The 22,155-nt window shown below is 33.6% G+C and overlaps 1 protein-coding gene across 1 annotated transcript in view; it reads right to left on the bottom strand.

The window, feature by feature from the left end:
- PSME4 (proteasome activator subunit 4) overlaps positions 1-22,155 on the bottom strand; it is an 85,335-nt gene that overhangs the window by 20,699 nt on the left and 42,481 nt on the right. Inside the window, exons 18-36 of the mRNA XM_010990271.3 lie at positions 21,936-22,151; positions 21,308-21,465; positions 20,228-20,323; positions 13,058-13,113; positions 12,170-12,226; positions 11,899-11,954; positions 11,707-11,805; positions 10,328-10,390; positions 10,108-10,203; positions 9,028-9,159; positions 6,704-6,913; positions 5,498-5,634; positions 4,617-4,670; positions 4,210-4,339; positions 3,507-3,588; positions 2,162-2,315; positions 1,754-1,823; positions 765-890; positions 76-228 (exon numbers count right to left, since the gene is read on the bottom strand). Of these exons, the coding sequence (XP_010988573.2) occupies positions 76-228; positions 765-890; positions 1,754-1,823; positions 2,162-2,315; positions 3,507-3,588; positions 4,210-4,339; positions 4,617-4,670; positions 5,498-5,634; positions 6,704-6,913; positions 9,028-9,159; positions 10,108-10,203; positions 10,328-10,390; positions 11,707-11,805; positions 11,899-11,954; positions 12,170-12,226; positions 13,058-13,113; positions 20,228-20,323; positions 21,308-21,465; positions 21,936-22,151 (2,145 nt within the window). The remainder of the gene's footprint in view (positions 1-75; positions 229-764; positions 891-1,753; positions 1,824-2,161; positions 2,316-3,506; positions 3,589-4,209; positions 4,340-4,616; positions 4,671-5,497; positions 5,635-6,703; positions 6,914-9,027; positions 9,160-10,107; positions 10,204-10,327; positions 10,391-11,706; positions 11,806-11,898; positions 11,955-12,169; positions 12,227-13,057; positions 13,114-20,227; positions 20,324-21,307; positions 21,466-21,935; positions 22,152-22,155) is intronic.

The following is a 22,155-nucleotide window of genomic DNA, read 5'->3' as shown; positions in this document are numbered from 1 at the left end:
AATATCTAATGCATTGGGAATTGCTACATAAATGGATAATGCAGCTCTAAGAGGGAATGTGCACAAATGCCTCACCTTTTCAAATGTCCAATGCTTAGAGCCTCTGATTAAACCAGCTATAATTTCTGCAACACATCGCTGGGTGCTTTCATGTGAATCTGCAACCAAACGTTCTAAATGGGGCTTCAGAACTGGTAGAAAGGCATCATCAAAATTTCTGAATATACCCTAAACAAACAAACAACAACAGAAAGTTCTTCAGTACTCAAATAACTAGCATATCCTTAACAACATGCTTGTATTTGTTTACTACCTTACTATTGTGCTTAAAAACTCCATGTTCTCCCCCTTTAGAACTGCTTTAACAATGTCTATAAGTTAAAATGGTAAAAATACTGTTATTTAACATGTCACTTTAAATATAATCAATGAAATACAAATTTAAAATCTTTCTGACCTTAAAAGTATCACACATACCTCAAAAATATCAAATAAACAACAAATGCATATAGTCTTGTGGATTTTGGCTTTTTGCTTCTACTGCTAATTACAAATATTAAAGATAAATACTAAAAAGCTTGCTTTTTTTTTTTTTTTGTGAGTCCTAGACCTTTAGCCAAGATAAATATGATTGGTATTACTTTCAGAGCCATTTTAGATGAAGATAACAGATAACTAAACTCAACTTTAATCAAGTACTTTAAAACTTACGAACCTGGAAATTGACAGTCACTACGTTTATGAAGAAGATATATAATAGTTACCTTAAAGAGGCAAAACCGTCGAGGATTAAACTTATCTTTCCCTTTTCTGTCTTCTAAAGATAGAAAAGTAATTAACTGTTCAACAAATTTCGGATCAGAAAAATGATCAAATATAATCTGTTCTGCCTATAAAGTTAAAAAAAAAAAGAAGAACATTCAGGGATTAAAATCTACTTAAAAACATGATTCTGAAAACATTAAAATTCAACTGTAAAGTTTTGATATTCAACAGCAGATTGTTATTTTTGTTCAAAAGAATTTTTAGTTCTCGTAGAGGCTTTCTGGAACCAAAATAATACTGTCTCTTGAAAATGCTATTTCTGTAAGAATAGCTAAAAGTTTTCCTTTAGCTCTTTGAGTTCAGATTCCATTTCTCAAACTGTGAAATAAATAAAACCAAAAAGGTTCTGCTTGAGAAATGAAGACTTAATGCTTTTGTGCCAATTTCTGAGCAATTTAGGAGAATCCTCCAAACTGCAAATGAAACCCCAGCAAATTATTTCTCTATTTGTAAAACATCAGAAGCTAAAAGATAAACTTTGTTCAGAATTAGAAAATGAAAGCTATAACAACATTAACTTAATTGAGGGAGACATAAGCTTAAAAGCCCTTCATCAACTTTCAAGATGATAAAAAAAGACTAAGAAGTTTCGACTTAAATCTACAAACATCTATTGAGTATTCATCATTTATATGCAATTAAAAAAAAATAAAAGCCAGTACCCAAGTGAGCGCTAAGTAGGTAGTAACCTGAGAGTAACCTTAGATACAAAGATTGTGCCAACTGGTCCTAACAGAAGGGAGAAGGGTTAATAAGGAGGGGAGTAAGGCAGTACACATGCACCAATATTTACTGTGCTACATACATACTGCAATACACAAATTGGGGGGAGAAACATGAACTGAGTTCCAAATAAATCAGTAGCCGAAAGGAAGATGCATTTGAACCAGGTTAAGTGTCTATATGTGGTGAAATGAAAAATGCTTACCTCTGTCAAATCTTCCCTGCTTCTGCCAAGCTTAGGTTGCTCTTCCACACCAGCGTAAACAACCATATTCCTATAAAGCAAGAGATTATATTTGTAATACACACAGGAAAAAGTATTAGAGCTTCATTGATAGAAAGCATTAGAAGGCACTTTTAATGAACTCTAATTAGACATTAAGTTTGGGATTACAAGTACATCACAAACAGCCTTCCGCCTTAAAGATGGCAGGAGCAAAACAAAAAGAGGAAGAGGGAAGAGGAAAAAAGCTAGAGATTGAGGATTTTTGGTGAGAGAGTATCTCTAACCAATTCAACTGCTTCTGAAGCTCCCCAGAAATTCAGATGATAAAACAAATTATATGAAAGATAAGCTGTTTAATAATAAGGTGCACAGCAAACTGCAACTTACTGTGGCCAGGTATAGTATCCCCAGTGAGTTTTTTCCACAAAGCAACTTGACTCCCATTCTTTTTTAGTTCTTGGTATGCTATTGCTATCATAATGCAACCAATGATTATCAGGCCTATCACCAGCAAGGATCTGGGTGGGTTTAGGATATCCACCTAAGGAAAAGACAATTACATCTGATGAACTTCAAAATAACTAGCAATGATTATTCTCAACTTTCAATCAATAGTGCTGGTGTGACTTTTTCTTCATAACAAGACTCCATTAAATAATTTGCTGAAGACAAGACCACAGATACATAAAGCATTTCAAATCAGAGGGGAAAAGAAGGGATTATCCACTAAATGGTGATGGGATAGTCATTTGAGGGGAGAAAATCAAGTCTGATCCACACTTTATTCCTTTTACCAAAAATACAAAAAATTTTATTAAAATATTTTAATAAAAATTAAAGAATTCCCACATATTCTTCACCCTGATGCCTCCAATCTTAACATTTTACTATGTGTACACACTATGTGACATTCTCTCTCTGTCCCCATCCGCACATGCTCATATACACACTTGTTTTTTGGAACCATTAAATGTTAATTTAACGTAGGACCTACAAACATGTGTTTCAAGTGAGGATAAAACAAGATTAGTAGCAGGGAGTATAATGAAAGTCCTTCCCACATTTAGTTAACACCCTTTTATAGTGTTCTAAAATAAAGTGGTGTACAGCTATATTCCCCTCCCAAAGGTGGGGTGGGGGAGAACTGAAGACAGCTCTTTGAATATCACAGAAGTTATCAGAGATAAAAAAAAGTATGATAGCTAAAGGAATAAAAATGACACTTTTCCCCCTCCAGAATCAAATTATTTTATTAATTTTTTCTGATTATATGAGATTCCAAGAGTCTGATAATACAGTAAGGTATAAAAAAGAAAACTAACCTTGCCCCTAATCCTACCACCCAGAAAGAAAGACTTAACATACCGATGAATTCATGGTAATGGCATTTTAAGTCTTTGAAATAATTTGATGAAAAACTAGTATAACTGCTTAGTTGGGGAGTAAAAAAATAAGTAGATGACATGTGTGCCCAGGGTGTGTGAAAGGTACACGTATTCTGTATTATGAAGACAAAAAGGTCAGTCTACTTTCATAAATACTTGTTAAAGACTAATTTTTACTAAGTGAACTGTTTTCTCTTTATAATATTAATTCATAATTTGTATTAAAATCTTTCTATACTTCTACACTTTGTATAGAAAAATACTTGGGATCAAGAACTGTAATTTATACATTTCAAAGAAACTTTCCGAGTTTGAGAAGCATTATTAATTAATTTGGTAGCACTTACTGATATCATAGGGGTTGATGGTCAGCTTTTTGTGGGTTCTTTTTAGCTGCTTAAGAATACCAGCAACAGCTGAGATCGCCATCTAGAGAAGAAACAGGTAAGGTATCTGCATCAAATTTTTAAATCTCTTAAATGGTTGGTTGCCAGCCCTGATCTGAAGGCAGAAGCAAAAGCTGGGTTTTGTTTCTTTCAAATGCAAAGAAATACCTTCTGCACTGAAATCTGTTGGCACAGCCACATGAACACCAGCTCTGACTTGGACTTAGTCATGTGTGGTTCTTACTCTTGAACCTTCATCCATGCTGGTTTCTGCCTAAAAAACTTTGATCCTTTCTTTATTAAAACACTATCTGTGCATTCTTCATATCTCAGCCTAAACATTTCTTCTTAAGGGTCTTTCTTCCACTACACGAGGCCAGGTCAACCCCTCCTTGTACCCACCTCTAATACTTTGCAAGTAACACTTCATGCCTTCAAATTTAATTTTTCAAAGTCAATCTTTCCCATTAACCTATAAATGTGTTCCCTGTTATATCCCCAGTGTTGGAATGCACAGCACTTGAACATGTCCTCATACATTTGTTGGATGAATTATTATCATCTCAGAACCAATGGAGGTAGATTTCAAATCAACACACTTCAAGGTATTAGATGAGGTAACAAAGTCTCAAACCTAAGAGTATAGCTAAAATAAAGTATCCACCTTTCGAACTACAATTGCATCATGGTTGAGATTCTCAACAAAAAAACGTATGGCACGAAGAGGTAACACTCGGTCATCTCTCAAGAGTAGAGACAGAAGCCCAATGCCTATGTGTTCAAATTTCCAGGGCCTGAAAAGAAAAGAGGAGGAAGAAAATCACAACACTCATAAAACCATTTTTTTAAAAAATGTATTTGAAACACTATAATTTTAAGTTTCCCAAGAATCAAAATAGGTATATTGAAAAATACTGCTACTATCATTAGCCTCAAACTTTCCCTCTTTAGTTTTTCTGAATTCATGAATCAGACTAGTTTTTTGTGACAGTCATTCAAGGCCTTCAGAGTAGAGACCTCTTATAATATTGAAAACCTTTGAGAATTAAAATAAAATTTTCTTGCACTTACAAATTTCTCTGCTCCACACCATCTAGCAAAGCATTTACCAAATTTTCATAGTTCCTTAAAAAAAAAAAAAAATTCAGGTGAGGTACTGTTTTAATATACACTAAGATATCAAATAATGTAATATAAATTCAAATTCTGGCCAAATTCACCCTCCTTATACATACTTTTCATCACCAGACTGTAAAGGGCTAGCGAGAAGTCAGTCAGAGTGAAAGCAGGGTAAACAGAGACACCGGGAAAAGAACATGAGGGGCAGAGAGAAAACCAAAAACAGTGCTAGGTACACTGAGCAACTCAACTGCTTCTGCGTGGGCATTCAAAAGGAAGTCCATCAGTTAGGAGTGGTCTACCTGTACAGCCCTCCAAGTGTACATGAGCTAGCTGTCAAAGCTTATTATGTATATAGAAATGTTAGAAAAAAATTAATAAGCTTAGTCATACGGCAAAAAAAAAAAGTTAGGAAGGCTCCTGCTTGAGTGTTATCATTGAAGCACTGTCATCCTTAGCTTCTAAAAATCTAAAAACAGTTTACTAATATCCTAATGTCAAATTTGATCAAAAAGCTATGAAGAGATACATGTGTTGAACTTGAATTTAAGGTTTAATGAGTGGAATATGTGTACTAAAAAAGAGAGTGAATTCATGTTGCAAGAAGATATGATATTAAGATAGCTTTCATTTTAAGATGGTGTTTTCCACCCCCAGAGCTAAAAGTGACGATCCAGGGGTCTTCACAATAATTATCTCCTAATATTTGGGTAGTTTTTCAGAATCGATGTATGTATTTCATTAGGTAGTTATGATGCCTCTATATTTCTGAGATATTTAAAACCTACTATTGATAATGTTATCTGTTTTGATGAATAGGCACCCATAATTACCTTAGGGAATCAGCATTCTTCACTTGTTGGCGTTTAAGTCCTTCTTTAATTTCTTCCGAGCTAGGCATTATCTGGTTGATAGAGGGGTTTTTTGATTGTTGAAGTAATTCTGCTACTCCAGTACACGACTTTGGAATCTTATTAAAAAGAAAAGCCAGGGGAAAAAATGAAGTACTGACTCATACCACAATATGGGTCAATCTTCACAACATTATGCCAAGTGAAAGAAGCCAGATATAAAAGGCCACATGCTGTGTAACTTCATTTATATGAAATGTCCATCACAGGCAAATTCACAGAGAAAGAAGGCAGATGAATGGTTTCCAACGGGTAGGGGTATGGGAGAATGTGAAGCTATTATTCTTGGGTACAAAGTTCCTTTTTGAGTGATTGAAATGTTCTAGAATTAGATCAGTGATGGTTCTACAACCCTGTGAACATACTATTGTGACTTTAAGCACACATGTGTTGTGTTAAACCGGTAAACTTTTTTGCATATGAATTACATCTCAATTTTTAAAAAAATTTTAAAGAAAGCATAATTTAATGACAGTTACAAGTAGCAAGACTATGTTTTGCAGAGAAGAAATACATTTAGAGCAGTTGTTTTTAAAACCAAGGGTGGATGTCAAACATAATCATTTTAAAGAAGAGGAGGATTCGACTGCACTCACACCTCTTCTACACATCTCAAATTCCAGTGCTTGTGCCAAGGGGCATCTGAAAATTCTTCGATGATCATCTGTCTCCATTTGAGCGCCACTGAACTTAGTGTTTACTTTTTCATTTGTCAAATCATCCAATTTTAATTTTCTTCATTATAAATTATGAATCCTGTGGTCAATCTTTTGTGACTCTGACTAGTATCATCGACTTCCTAAAATATAATCCACTCTTAGAAAAATGAGGCCATGGACATACAGAGAATAATGGTAAATGCAACAAATAACACTTGTGGCTTCTTGGTAGAAACCACCCATCTCTCTTCTCCTGGCCATGCTCCAATTTTCTACTCCACCTGCCATCTACAGTAATGACCACTAAAACTACTGAAAGGAAACAGAAAACAGATGCTCAACAGAGGAAAAAAAAAAAAAGAATCAAATGCCAATAATATTATTACTGAAAAAAGACAAGAAAAATAACAGCATTTTAACAAGGCGGTATTTCCACTAAAATCTGAATTAAGAAAGTGACTGTGCTTACTGTGAAGTCCAAGCCAATTGTTTCATATTGCCGATGAATCTTTTCTGCAAGATCATCAAACAGTCTCACTATTGATGGTTTTTCCAGGGACATTGCTTGGCTAAGCCCAGAAGAAACAATTGCTGGCCAAGTCTGTACAATACAGTCCCAGTCGTGAAGGCTTGCCAAACATACACCACTGTGATTTCCAAGGAGACAATACAAGGCACCCTGCAGGAAAAAATAAAGATCAATGTGAGAAATGAGAGGCATGGCTTAGTTGTGGCCAACTCACCTACATGTGGTTTCACATTTGCTAAACACTTATTATCTAAGTGCTTGGTACTGGTTAGTAAAATAGGTTCACACATTTAACATGCTACTGTTAGAAACCTGAACTTGACATTTAAATTGACAGTAATATTTTCTCTAATCATTTACCAAAGGGTTAGGTCAAAGAACGGCTAATAATAAGATACTATAGAAATGTATAGATGTTACTTTCAAGAACATAGCTTCCCTTCTAATTCTCTTCTACTAAAAGCACAAAGGCTATGAAATGTGCCATTCTTAGCATTTTAGGGCATAATGTTTGGAATAACTTTCAAAATAGTAACTTTTAAATCTGGTTGCCAAGTATTTCCCTAAGTATATAAAAACTAGGTTGTTTAATAATACTGTGTACTTTTTACTCACAGAAGTTCAATCAATAAGAATAACTCTGATTACAATAGGTACCTCTTTTTAAGGTACTCCATTTTAACGGAAAGAGCTATTAGTACCAAAACACTTTGTTTTCCTGAACATTCCTGAACCTATTTCCCAAACATTCACCCTACCTCAATTCCAATCTGACTTCTTACCCACGCCGTGCTCTACTCCTCTTTACAGGTCTCAGAAGGGCACTGGAACTTTGATTTTACTGATCTAATAGACGGTTCCCAATTTTAATCTTACCTGACCTGTCTATTTTGTCCACTTAAACTGCTCTCAACAAGGTCAACAACTTAACCACCCAATGAGTTAGACCTCTGTACACTCTTGAATTACACACTTGCTCTGGGGGTCAGCAAACCTTTTCTGTAAAGGGTCAGACAGTTGACCATACAGTTTCTGAAACAACAACTAATCTCTGCCACAGCAGCATGAAAGCAGCCAGAGACAGCGCATGGAGGGATGGGTATGGCTGCGTTCCAATAAACCCTGAGCCCAAGCTGTAGTCTGCTGGCCTGTCTTCCAAGCTAACCTCAAGGAACATGTTTAGTTCTCATCTTAACTCATCTCATCTCATCTCTCCAGAAAGCAACTGACACTGCTAATTGAGTCTTCCTTCTGGAAAGATCTCTCCTTGGCTTATTTAATTCCGCCTCAATTCTTGTTATCTTTCTGACCTTTCCATTCTCACTTAGCTCTTCTAATGTAATTTTCTCAGCTCTTGCTCCTTGGTCCTCTCTTTTCTTTTCACTCTCTTCCCAGGCTCTTTTACAACCGCTCAAAAATTTCAATTATCATCAACACACACTGAAATGGCATCTTTAAGCTCTAATCTCTGATGACTAACTGCCTACTTGACATTGCCTCTCAGTATATAGAAACCACTTCAAATTAAACTTGTCCAAACAAAGGAACTCATCATCCATTCTCCAAGTTCTCTCTCTGACGTACAACAACAACCAGTTATAGAATCCAGAACCTTAATTATTCTGATCTCTTTTTTTCAGTGCCCTCATATTCAACTACTGAGTCGTCTTAACTTTCCCTCTTAAATCACTATCAATCAACTCATTTCTACCTGATGGTATAAGCAATCACTGCATTTCATTTACACTCTACTGCACCCCCAGTGAGATGTAATATTTCCATTATCTTTGTCATTACCTTCCTTCTGTGCTCTAATCACACAAACTTTCACTCAGATGTTCAAACTTAACTGTGTTTCTTCCTAGTTCAGGCTGGTCTCACCACTCTAAACCTTTTGGTCTTTCATCCCCCTCTCCCATAGGGCAGCCAGGCTACTCATCCATTGGTGCTCAACTCAAATTGCTTATACTTTCTCCATCATAACACTGATTATAAACATAGGTACATAAGTAAATAATGAAGGAGAAGAAAAAGACTATACCTGTTTAAAGGTTGAGTGTACTGATGTCTTCAACTTAGTATTTTGAAACACATTAAAAAATAATATAGATGGAGGAGATGGACAGATATGTGATAAAGCAAATGAAGCAAAATGTTAAATACAGAAACTGAGTGATGGACACAGGATATTCACTGTGGAATTCTTTCAATTTTTCCCTATATTTGAAAATTTCTGTAGTAAAACAAAACAAAAACCCCTATACCTTGAACTGCTGTTGCGTGACATCTTGTCTACCGGGCCGTAAGAACTCCAAAACCAAAGGAATAATATCTCTGCAGCAGAAGTTATATGCTCCCAAGGCAGCAAAAAATGTTTGCTGGGCCTTATTTCTGACCTAAAGAAAGTATTATTAAATGAGGACTTCTATCAAATGATAGACAAACTACAAAAACTTTCTAAATGAATCATCAAAACAAACTGGTGATAATTTAAATGCTGTAATAACAGAAAAATATATCAACGCACATGCCTTAACAAAAATTGGTCAATGATTATTATCCTTTTACCAAAAGGAAAGGAAATTAACACCAACCATGTCCATGGTTTAGGTTACGTTTGTTAAAATATTTTCAATAAAGGCAAGACTGGAACCGACATTCATTTGTTCAGTAACATTATCAGCAGACTATTAAACTTTTTATTCTAAGTACAGGCCACATATTTTGAACCAAAACAAAAGATTTATAACCCATGAACTAGTTAACAGTAATGAATAATAACTGACTACAGTAAAAGCAATACACTGTATGTATTTCAAACTTTTTAAAATACTTCAAGCAAAAAAATCCCTGGGTTAGACTGGTTTCCTAATTTACGTTATTTCATAAAGACAGACTAACTGGTTGTACGTGAATCTCTTTAAATTTTCCAGTTTTCTGTGTTTAGAGATAAATTCTTGGTCCTATGCTTCCTTAAAGGATAGACCCCACAATTCACATGGCAGCAGCTTCCTGAAATCCAAGCATAATGCCTAAGAAGAATGATATGGCCTTCATAAACTGGCCTTCATAGTGTGATTTAATTATGAGCAGCAACATTGCACTGACATTGTCAACTTTAATTAAAAATTTAAAAAAAAACTTAAGCAGCAATCACAAACAGCAAAAATAAACATTAACTTAAAAAGAGAAGCAAAATTAGTTTGAATATATTTGTACGCTAAAAGGTGTTTTCTATACCAATCAATTACTTAAATTTCCTTGTTAAAAATGGGGCTACATTAGATTGCACATTACAAAATGGGTGAGAAGGGGCATGCCCAGAGTGTTTCGACTAGCCTTACCTGACTGTATGAACTTGTAGATAGACGAAGAAGATCTCTGATCATATCCTGATGTATCTTTTTGTATTCACAACCCTCCACAGTTAGTGTTCTTAGCTACAAAAAGAATAAAAATGTACATCAAATCTCAAAGTTTTTAATAAAAGTTCATTTAATAATTAAATACTCACTGGAAAAGTATCATTTTAAAAAGTCATCATGATTTTGAAAAGCTATTTACCTCATGCTGCAACATTACTCTGTCAATCAACAGTGCTCTGATATGCTGCTTTTTCCCATGGAGCTGAAAGACAAAGTAGCAAACACTTCAACATTTCCCCTGAATGACCTCAACAATGGAGTCTCCTGAATCCCTTAAGGAAAAACTGGTTCACAGAAGGTACAGTGTGGGCTGGGTAGTGGAGGTATTTCATTTATTCTAAAGCCATCAAGTTTATATTAAAATACAGTATTTCCGTTTGAAACAGCCCACTAAGAAAACTGCTCGACTCTACTACATTTATAAATAGCCTTTCTGGGTAACTGTGTATGTTTACTACAGAATACAGTATCTTTTATTTTTGTAAAAATTATCTTTTAAGCTCTCCCATGCTCAATCTTCCACCCAGTCACTAAATGCAGATACCTAGAACTCAAGATTGTTTTCTTTCATTCCTTTATCTCATTAATCACCAAGTCCCAGCCACTCTTTTTCAAAACACCCCAAAGGCAGTGACTTGATTCAGGCTGTGCTTTTCCTTCTCAACGATTTTAAGAGTTTACCTAAAGCCTCCCGGCTTCCAGTCTCAGTCTTACTGCTTATCCTCCACAGCAGTGGCAGAGCTTTTCAACATTCACTGAATTCAGTGTCGATCTTTCCACTATTCCCATCAGATCTACTTAGGAACTTTTAAGACTCCCCCTTGCTGAATGTAAAATGGAAGTACTTTCTTAGGACAAAACTAGAAACAACCTGGCTTACCTCCTGCCCCTCTGCTCTACGGCCACAGTTCCCTAAATCTTGCCATGTTTGTGTATCTCCCTGCCCTTGTACATGTCACTCCCTCTGTCTAAAATACATAGCACCCTCGGCCTAAACAACGAACCCGTATCACCTTTTCAGACTCAATTTCAACAACAGTCTCCTACAGAAGAACATTGCTATGAACATCAAACAGCTGCCCTAGGTATTCTCTCTTCCATGCTCCTCGACAAGCTTGTACTGACTTCTCCTGGAGCACAAAAATAACATAAGATGTATTTTTCTCAGATCTACATAAAATGCAGTGCTTTAAACTCATGCCTCTGGACAACTCCTCCCATCTTTTACTCCTTTGGGTTCTTACATGGTAGCTAGAGTGCTGGTGCCAGGTAATCATACTCCAAATTCCCACAGAGAGTTCAGAGACTATCATAGAAACTGAAAGAAGAGTTTGTACAAGGGAAACACATTTCCCCATTATGATCCTTTTGATTATATCATGCTGTAATATTTGAAAGTCTACTATTGTTACAGGGAAACTTCCTTTGTATGGTGAACAACTGCTAGATCAGGTGGTTATACCGATTATTATATACCTATAAAAAAATTAATTCAGACTTTTAGGTGAAAATACTGACCCGATTTTCCATTGATTTCTTTACTAGGTTAAAGCTTTTCCAACGGGAGTCAAATTCATGCTTGTGAGATCCTTGGAACTGCAAAAGGTCTCCAATAATCTGTGTCAACAAATTTCAAATTTTATATTTAAAAGTTATCATGTCAAACCTAGTCATATTAATAATTATACAACTATTAAATGACAATTATACCTTTATGATAAGAAACAAAGACTTGGTATCATCTTCCGAATTATTAAGTATGTGGTCTATAATAGAAGAAGGAAAAGAATTTCAGTTAAAATATTTTGAATTACTATAGGACTCTTTATCCTTAATTATTTATTAGTAAAGAAAAAAAAAAAGCTACCTGATATTCTCACCATTTAGAATTTTAAAAGGTTAAGTAAAAGCACATATGCTAAAAAATAAAATTCCTAAATACTCATTAGTAAAAGTAAGTTAAATGCATATATGTACTTACTAAGAAGTTTCCTTATGACCCTAGCAATTGTTTCTCGGTGGTTCTCTCTGGATAGATCTATTTGTAAAAAATGAGAGAAAGTATTTTACACACACAGAATGCTGCCCAGCTTGGGAATGTTTAAAGTTTATATCATTAATTATGTCAAGAAGAGATAATGCATCCAGGAAAAAAAAACAAATGGGTATGCCTTTATCAGAGTTGGTTAGTAGCTTCGCATGATACAGAATAACTTTTAAAATCTTCACATTTACACTAACCTGCTTATAAAACTTTATTGGGTAGGGAAGGAGAAGGGAGGGAAAAACTATCTCTGCCAATCTTTCAAAGGTTCTGTTCACTAATTAGAGACTGTAAATGCACAGAAGTCGCTAGTTGTGGTGACCCAATCAAACCAAAAAAATTATACCCAAGTAATTGATGTATGTGATGAACCCCAATGTTAATCTAGCAATAAGAAAATGTGCTAAATTTCTATTAATGTTAGATTCAAACATCAAATTAACACAAAATGTTTTACATAAACAGTTATACAAAATTTAACTATCTATGTCAGAAAGGTAAGAATATTATATTCTTATTATATTATTCTTACTCACATCAAGTATAATGTATCAGTCCTAAAACAATTCTAAACATAAATGAACATCACAATACATGAAAGTCTGCCTCTACACATAGAAAGCACCTATCATCTACTGGCTATTCTTTAAATAATAATTTTCCAGCTTCTCAAAAAAACCAAAGATAATACTGTAATTAATATTCATTTTATAAACATAAAAGAGACTAGAAAAATTTTAACTACAAAATTATCCCATTTAAATCCTTGTAGAGTAATTGATGAAAACATTCCACACAGATTTACTCAGACTAGAATTCACATACCATATTCAAGTCCAGTATATAACTTTGTCTCTTCCAAGGACACCATACTTGGTACCCTGTATAAAAACAAGAATGCTTGTATTTATTAATAATAATACCAATAAGAAGGATTAAAGGGAAAAGTGTCATTGCTAGAATGTTTAAATCAAAACAAAGATGATGATCTTTTAACAAACACAGATTTCCCATCTTTAATACTTCAATTCTTTACTCTAGCCTCCTGAAGATTAATGCTCTGTTTCAGTAAGGACAGTATTACTCATCTTTTTCAAAATGTTAATTAAATTGAATGACTTTAGGAGGAAAAATTCACTGCCCAAATGAATATAACACTAATATTTAATATTCAATTGTAAAAGCTTCAATATAACAAGCATTTATACAAGGAAGTCGGTTTCATAATGGTATAATAAAGGTTAAAACGAAGACACCAAAATATCGTCAAATTTTACTCTAGAATATATAACACACAAGCTTCTTTACATAATCATTACCCTTCCTCTTAAAACGAGCCAAACTGATCTATCCTAACAACTGCAGTAAAATGCCACTACTTTTGAAGATGTTCAGATGTAAAAATACTGCATTAAAAGTCACTTTTTAGGTATGTAAGAACAGATTCTACCGAGTAACAAGAACCTTTATATGTGAAACCTAAGTTTTCTTCAATGAAAAAATACTTTAATTTTACTTCAAAATATGAGATTCAACAAATTTGCATAAAGAGAAAACTTTCTAAAAGAAGAAAGGCACAAGAGCCAAGGAAACATGAAGTAAACATATCCAATACACGGCTAATTAGTAATAAATAAAAATTTTATAATTATTGCTCATCATTCATGAACTACACATTTGTAATAAAGAAAATTATTTTAAAATCAACATACCCCCCCATATTATACTTTTTAAAGACAAATTAAGTAAGTTATCGCTACTCTAATATTTGGTAGTTATGAATTCCGGGATTTATCTAATGGGTAATAACATTAAGACTACTAAAATGCCAATTATCTATGTTCCTTGCCATAATGTAGAGCCTAGGATAGCAACAATATTGTCTCAAGTTTCAAAACCAAGCCTACCAAGTTTAAAAAAAGAATGGTAATGTCTCATAATATAAAATGTTAATTTGCTTTCCAGAGACTTTCAAGTTCAAATTCTTTTTTTAATTATTTTTTTAATTGAGTTATAGTCAGTTTACTATGTTGTGCCCAAATTCTTTTTAAAATCTGATTTTCATCCCATAAAGTTTCAGCTTTTGGCACCAGCCTGCAAACTTGAACATTTGGTAAAATTGTATGACTGAAAATGTATATACATATATGTCTATTGAGAGTCTAGTCAGTAAAAAATAAAATCAGATTCTTTCACAATGAACTTCAAGGGGGAGTCCAACATCTTTACTGAAATTAGATTTTTACCAACAAAGAGAAAAAGGTTGTGCTCAAATAGTAACAGCATTAGGCATAAGAATGTTCCTCGCACTCCCCGTCAACGCCGCCCCCTTCCCTGGTAGAGCATGGAGAAGTGCTTGCCATGAGCTATCACATGAGAATACATGTCTTCTCACTGCTGCTATAAACCTAAGTAGCTTTCTTAAGTAAGAATACAATTGTACCTTATCCAGTCCGTACCAAGTACCACATAATACTGAACCAAGCATGCATTTTAATTATTGTCACAAAATTATTCTTAACCAACAAAATTCAAAAAGCAATTTCTATAGTAAGCTATTCTGGAAAATTTTTACTATAGCAAACAAACAAAAGGCTATCAGTTGGGAATTTGAAAAGTTTTTCTTGTATGCCTTTCTGACTCTAGTAAGACCAATTTTACTGTAATCACATATAAAACGTCTCATCCAAGAGCTCTGATGCTAATTTTAAAAATTCATGTATCACTCTAAATTGCTTCCCTATCAGAAAATTTGAAGAAATATTATCACTAATTACAATTGCTTAAAAATAAGTCAACCTATATGGGATTTTAAAATATTAAGTAGTAGATTCAAATAAAAATGGCTTAGGCTTTTACTTTTAAAACCTGAATTAAAACACATCTTCCATATCTCAAGTGTACAGAAGGCATTTGGTTAGATACATATTTTAGCCTTATTTGTTCTTATATATCCCAATTTTCTTTTATGCTTCTTTATCCAAGATTCAGCTTTAACTGATCTCTTATCTAATAAATTAATTAAACACTGATTGGATTGACATCTTTTACATTAAATGTTTCTCAGCAAGTATAAAAATATATTTACACTAAACATTCTTCTGATCTTTAGAAGAATAATTTTCTTAAAGGAATCTCTATCTATTACCCAAGTAAGACTTTATGACTGTATCTCTTTATGGCCACATTTTAAGTCTATGTGTGCTGGGCTGTATTCTAACACTGAAAACTGCTCTTGTAACTTTTAGTTATATACATAATCGTAGCCGAATAGACTTTAAAAGTGCTATCAACAATTACAGATATGCATTCTGACTAAAAACTATAGTAGCAATATATGTATAATTTGAATCAAATACCACCCCCCCAAACACAAGTGAAATTCATTCTACTCATTGACTGGTTCATTTTATAAACGGCAATATAAAAATAAAATTCTGACAAATAATTTCAACACAACATATTATAAATAACACCATGTATACAATAATAAAGTAAACCAGCTTCATAGCAACTAGATAGTACCACCAAGCCACCTCACTTATAACAAAATGTGTTCAATATCTGTATCACTAAGGGAAAAAAAAAAGAGCCTTGTAAGTTTTCTACAATGTTATTCGTACCACTAGATGGCAACTTTCTTTAGATTTGGTTAGAGTAGAACTGAAAATAATCACTGTTGGGAAAGGATGGTGAAAAAGGAAGAAATGACCCATATCATAAAAACAAAATATACAATATAAATCAAATATGCAAATGAAGGCTAGGTGAATTGTCATGGAACAACTGCAAACAGTAATTCTTCCTGTCTCTATAAGTGAAAGAATACCCTATCCTTCCCCAAAATCCCTCCTGTCCCAAATGAAAACAAACATAAAAAAGTGTAAAAACCAAGCCACTAACAGATTTTTTTTTCCCTTCAAGGTTATAAGCGTTTCACAACAGACAACTGGCCTATTTCTATGTTCTGTTATTCAGTTCAATCCTGGGCATGAGTGACAGCTATAAACACAAAGGAAAGGCTGCCTCTTACTCTACTGTGTGAACAAAAGGTTGCCAAGTAAAGAGAATCTTATATGCGAGGTTTAAAATTAACTCGGAGCATAAGAACTATTTCATGTCTGACACACAAGCTTTTAAAAATCAATGAAAACAGTCAGAAGGTGAAATAAGGAGAAAACAGGGTTACTCACCGTGGAGTAGTTACTGTTTCCTTTTCTGTGTGCAGCTCCCCCAGCAGAGCTGGGTAGTTTCCTGGAGGTGCCAAGAGAGGTTAGCTAGCCCTGCCCCTCATCGCATAACAACACATCCTTTCACATATTAAAGAAATGGTCTCAACTCTTAGACCTTAAGTATGATTTTTTTTTTTTTGAGTGAAAAGTTAGTAAAAGCTGAGATCCTAAGAATGATTTAACTAAGAATGACTTAACAGATCTATCAGAGGAAAGGGGGCACAAAGTAAAGAAGAAATATTTGAGATGAAAAATGATGACTCCTCTACCTTGAGTAACCCTGTTTTTATAGATGTTAGTTTTTTGCATCCTATGGTAGCTGGTTAGACCTAAAAGATTCTAAAGAATGGACTGCAAAAGGAGAAATTAATGACGATTTGAGGATTAAAGGCAAGTGTCCAAAATTCCTATATGACCCTAGAAAGACATAACCCAACTTCCACATCTATAAAGGCAGAACTATGAGTATAAATTATACCACAAATATTTCTATGAAATCATTAACTAAAGGTTCCAAGAGCAAAATAGAGAGGTTCCATTTTAAGATTAATTCAGTAACCTTGATATCTGACAAAAGTATTAAAATTTCAAATTGAACTAAACTAAAAAAAAAAATTTACCCTTAACTACCCTCATGGGACCTTATTTCACCCATCCTTTGAAACAGTAAAATTTATAGACTACAAGGTATTTAGTAACCTTACAGAGCTTAAGGTCGAAAAGTACAATGTCGATAACCATTACATATATAATTTATACTTAGGACTATCAACTCATCTCACTTAAGCTTTTAATTTTTTTGTTAGTCTCTAATCACATAGCACAGAAAATTGTTTTTCACATTTGGTAGCCATTTGCCTGAACAGTGATTTCTGAGACTATCCCATACACTCTATTAGGGACTAAGATCTTCTTTCAGGAAAATTCAGAACTAAACTAAGCTCCTGGTTTTTTTATTGCGGTAATTTTCCAGAAGACCAATACTATTCATACACGTGTAAGGCAAACTTATTAATGAGAGTGATTTGACAAAAAAAAAAAATTAAAGTAGCTAGAATGTTTTACCTGAGATTTATATAAGAAAAATATGTTTAAATTAAAAAAAAAAAAAACTGAGTTGCTATGTGCTTCCAAAAACTGGTCTGGTATTTCAGAAAATGCATAATGTCCCATAATCCCACAGCCAAATTGTTATTGACGAGAGTGACTTCCTTAGACATCTTAGGCACTACACTAAAGCACTGGTCACAGTTTATCCTTTTCTCCCCAACTTGGTACATTTTACTCTATCTCCTTTGGGGTAATTAATTTCCAAGGTAAAGAGTTCTTTTCGTCTACTACTACTAGTTTCATGTTGACCTGTTACTGATAATCTCCAAGAATTATGCTCCAGATCTTTCTTCCCACTAGGCAGTATGATTCAATATCACGGAACAATGGCACCATCAACTGAAATTATGATTAGTTTTTCAAATCAATTTACATTTAGATTTTAATGATTATTGACCTATATGAGAGTAAGCATTTTAGAAATTTAAAAGGCTAACTTTATTTTATGATACTTTGGTGAGAACCAATTTACCATCTGCAAAAAAAGTTGAAATGTTATAAAAGAAAATAAATGTAAAAAATCACGCATTGCCAAAATAACTGAAAATTTTAGATGAAGGTGATACAAGTTAGAAATTGGTTTTGAAAGAAAGGATTCAACAAAGAATTATTTAAAAGCCCAGGGAAGACTTTATAAACTCCCTCTTTTGACAATTCAAAGGCAAAGGGCTGCTCATGCATCTCTAACTCTGCTTTGTATAATCATTACTCTGCATAGGTGCATATTACTAAAGTACCCTCAAGTTGTGTATTACACAATGATTAAAACAATTGGAGTTCTCATTGTTTTGTATTTTATTTCATTATTATATACTATCAAATATACAAGAAAAATTTTATATTTATAATTTAAAATATATCAAAATATATAAACAAAATTATATTAAACATAATTTTTTATTATTTCATTGTTTCATTATATTAAAATTTTGACTCTAAGTGAAAATTCTAAAACACAACACTTTTAAGTCTAAATTACCTTTACTTTTCAACTTTTCTGGAAAAAACCTACAAAGGGATACTCAGGTCAATTTTATATCTCATAATGTATAGTAATGAAGGCTATCAATCTGCTTATTTACTGGCATTCATAAAGTTTTTATAGTATTGTATTGTTTTCCTTATTGAAAGTGCATTTCATTATATACAAACATAATGGGCTTTATAATATCCAAATATATTGAACTTTTGTCTTAATGCACATTTATTTCAAAGGATAAAGACTTTGCTTCAATTCACTATCATAGTGCACATGGCTACATGCTGAAAGCCACAAAAACCTGTAAGCCTCCTGAGCTGATCTTTCAGTGTTGTATCCTAATCATGATTCAATACTAAAAAGTCATCTAATTATATACATGGAAAATAGATGATTTTGCTCTTAAATAAATTACTGGATTAAAGGACTACACTTCTCGACATGTTCCAGCAAAACCAAGTTTACAGATATAATAAATGTGTTACGTGTGGAATAGTGTTTTAACATGCCGTAAGAGTTAAGGTCTTAATATATTACATACTGTTAAAGATCATTAGGAAAATCAAAACCATTTCTGTAGGTCTCTCATTTTTAAATATTGCTTAAAATCTCTCTCGATAAAAGTGAATTTTGGTAAAATTGTTCTTATACCAAACTACAAAACTGACGAAAAACAAAAGTTTCTTCAAAGATTTCAGCAACTTCCTAAGTAAACTTACAACAGATCTCCTCACCTGAAATGACCCTTTTTCTCCCTCTTAAATCTAATGAGCAATCAAAAGTTCAATTCCTGGTAACAGCTTTTAGAGTGAAGTAAGTAGCAGTTATTAAAAAAAGTATGACTCCAAACAACTGATTATGCAAAATATGGGAAAGACAAGCAAGCCACATTAAAAACCACTCCTTGAAGCTTTTTAAGATTTTTGTTGCGAAATCAACAAATAATTCTCCCTTTTGTGTTTTCTGAGGGGGCAAGGGTTATTACTCATTTTTATGTGATTTTCATTAACCTGCTCAGGAATGAGATGTTGATGCTGAGAGAAAATGATCTAAGATAGTACACTGAAACTAGCATCTATCTACTAATAACTGATCTAAAGTTACAAACTGCTAACTTCATTTAAACCCAATTTTGTTTTCAACTTAAATGGTAGCACTGACAGTGGACTAAATCAAGACATTTATTCAAAATACTAATACTGTGAAATACACTTAAATTCATAAAAGCAACTTGGTGGATCTAAAAAGTTCAAAATTATAATGAGTTACACTGAATAAATTTTTATTAAAATATACCTCAGGTTATTTGCTATAAAATCCTTAACACTGACTTCAGACCAAAAAAGTGGTTTTCTTACTTTTTAAAAAGAAGAATATTTAATTAATTAACTCAGTAAACTAACAGATGAACTTAATATCTCTAAGCTAACTTTTTAAAACTAATTAATACTGAGAATTATTTTATCCTGGTACCTTATAAAAATCTGAATAAAGCCTCAAAGTTTATAGACCTAAACTGGGTCTCAGGGATTTTTGGCCTAATAATGACAAGAAGTTAAAGTGATACAGAAACAACATCAAAAACAAAACCAGTGACTCATTATGTGACTAAGTCTTAAAATATATGCCAAATGGCAAAATAGCAAAATATGTAAAGTAGTTATTTTTACTTACAAGTTAGTAACTGGCTCTCCTTTCAATGGAGGTAGGAGGTTTCCTGAGCCAATTAAACAGTTGTGTACTATAGTCAGACTCTGCAGAACGTCATCTCTAGAAAAAAATACAAATCATTTGCATACTTTAGAAGATTCCAAATCCCCATTTAACAAAAAGCCTTCTACAGTCTAAGATGAAGTACAACTTTATCAAGTGGAGATATACAAAATTAAGGCAAAGAAATGACCAATGTCTTCAATTTACCCACTTAGTAGTACAATGTCATTAAACAGGCATTTACTGATAATATTAAACCTGCTCACATTTAAACAGACTCTAAATAATCACAATTAACAACTGACTGCCCTTTGTGAAACATTTCTAAATTTAATCACCTGTTTACCCAAAGATCACTACCAGTAACCAAAGGGAAACAGCATCACACAAGATCTTCCAGTATAGTCCATCTTTCAAAAGGGACTAGCTAAGCATTCACTCCAAAAAGGCAGTTCAGGGTGCCATTTGGTCAACATAAGTCAATCATATTTCTTCCTCCTTCAAACCCATTCCTACTGGATTCGCGTCTTAAAATTTCCTGGGTTTTTTTGGGCACACAGTAATTTTCTTACCATTATTTAGGAACTTTCATAGATTGAAACTATGAAAGTCTAATGGTCTCAAATAATTGTTTTCTGTTAAAGCTCTTTGGAAGAGAAAAAGAATAATCTTACAGCTATTTTTCTGAGTGGCATTAATGTCAATTATGAAAAGAAACAAGCCAATAAAATCTAAGGTGAACTTTGAAAAACAGGCATTTCCTTTCAAAGGAGGTATATTTACACACATTTCCCAAAAGATACACAAGTGGAACTGCTAAGTAGAAGAGACTAAACTGAAAAAAAAAAAAAAAAAAGTTTTTCTATTTAAAATGTTTAAACACATGACAAAATTTCTGTTATACAACACTATATTAAATGGTTTTCTAATTACACTTATGGCAGGTATTCAAACCACACACTGAAAATGAGAGGGAAAGACACAAGAAGAATTTTTTAGTATGCAACCATATAACATTAATTGATTACAAAAAAAACTAACCTAGACATTTCAAGTTCTCCATCCCCACAACGCTGGAGTTTGATGAGCTCAGGCTGAAGAAAAGAGTCCAACAGATAGAAGGCAAAAGCCACTTCTTCAGAAGAAGGAACATGCCACTGGATTCCCAGATTCCACAAGTCCCCTGGTTTACCCCAGTCCTAGAACACAGCATTTGTTCAGCAAGTTGAAAACTTAAAAACAGTACATGCGTAATTTAAAAAGTAGCAAATAATGCACAAAAAAAGAACAGCATGAAAACATTAAATTATTCCTTCATTATCACTCCTGAAAAAGGTCTTCCTGAAGTCACTCAAATGAGTTTATTATAATAACAATAAATGTATGTGGTTACTCCCCACCCCAAACTATATGAAACTATGCAGGTGAGATATGGCACACACTAGATAAGTCATTTCACATACAAACAGAAAAGAAGAAAACGACAGTGAGCTGCAGTGCTACACGGCACTTCCCAAGTTCAAAACATTTCAGTAACAGTTTTAATGATCTACGTTAAAAATAAAGAAGCAACATCTTTACACACAAGGGAGAAAAAAACCCCACACTTTGAATCCCTTAGAAAAATAACCCAACCACGTGGGAATCCTAAATTATTGAAAATGCTTGCCTTGATAGGAAAGTATTCTGAAGGAGGCTTGTCAAAGCCGCCTGGCACACTGCAGTATTCTGTAGGGTAGATAAGTGTGGTAGAACGAAGGAGGTGATGCAAAAGGTTACAAGACAGAGTGTAACCCTGCTTACAGGTTAAATGTAGGGTTCTTTGGAGAATCTTTACAAGCTGCTCCCTATAAAGAAGCAACTTCTTCCCATCCACTCGAGTAATCTGA

The sequence above is a fragment of the Camelus dromedarius genome, chromosome 15 (genome assembly GCF_036321535.1).
Source record: "Camelus dromedarius isolate mCamDro1 chromosome 15, mCamDro1.pat, whole genome shotgun sequence".
Taxonomy (NCBI): Eukaryota; Metazoa; Chordata; class Mammalia; order Artiodactyla; family Camelidae; genus Camelus; species Camelus dromedarius.
This window is presented reverse-complemented; position numbering and strand designations above follow the sequence as displayed.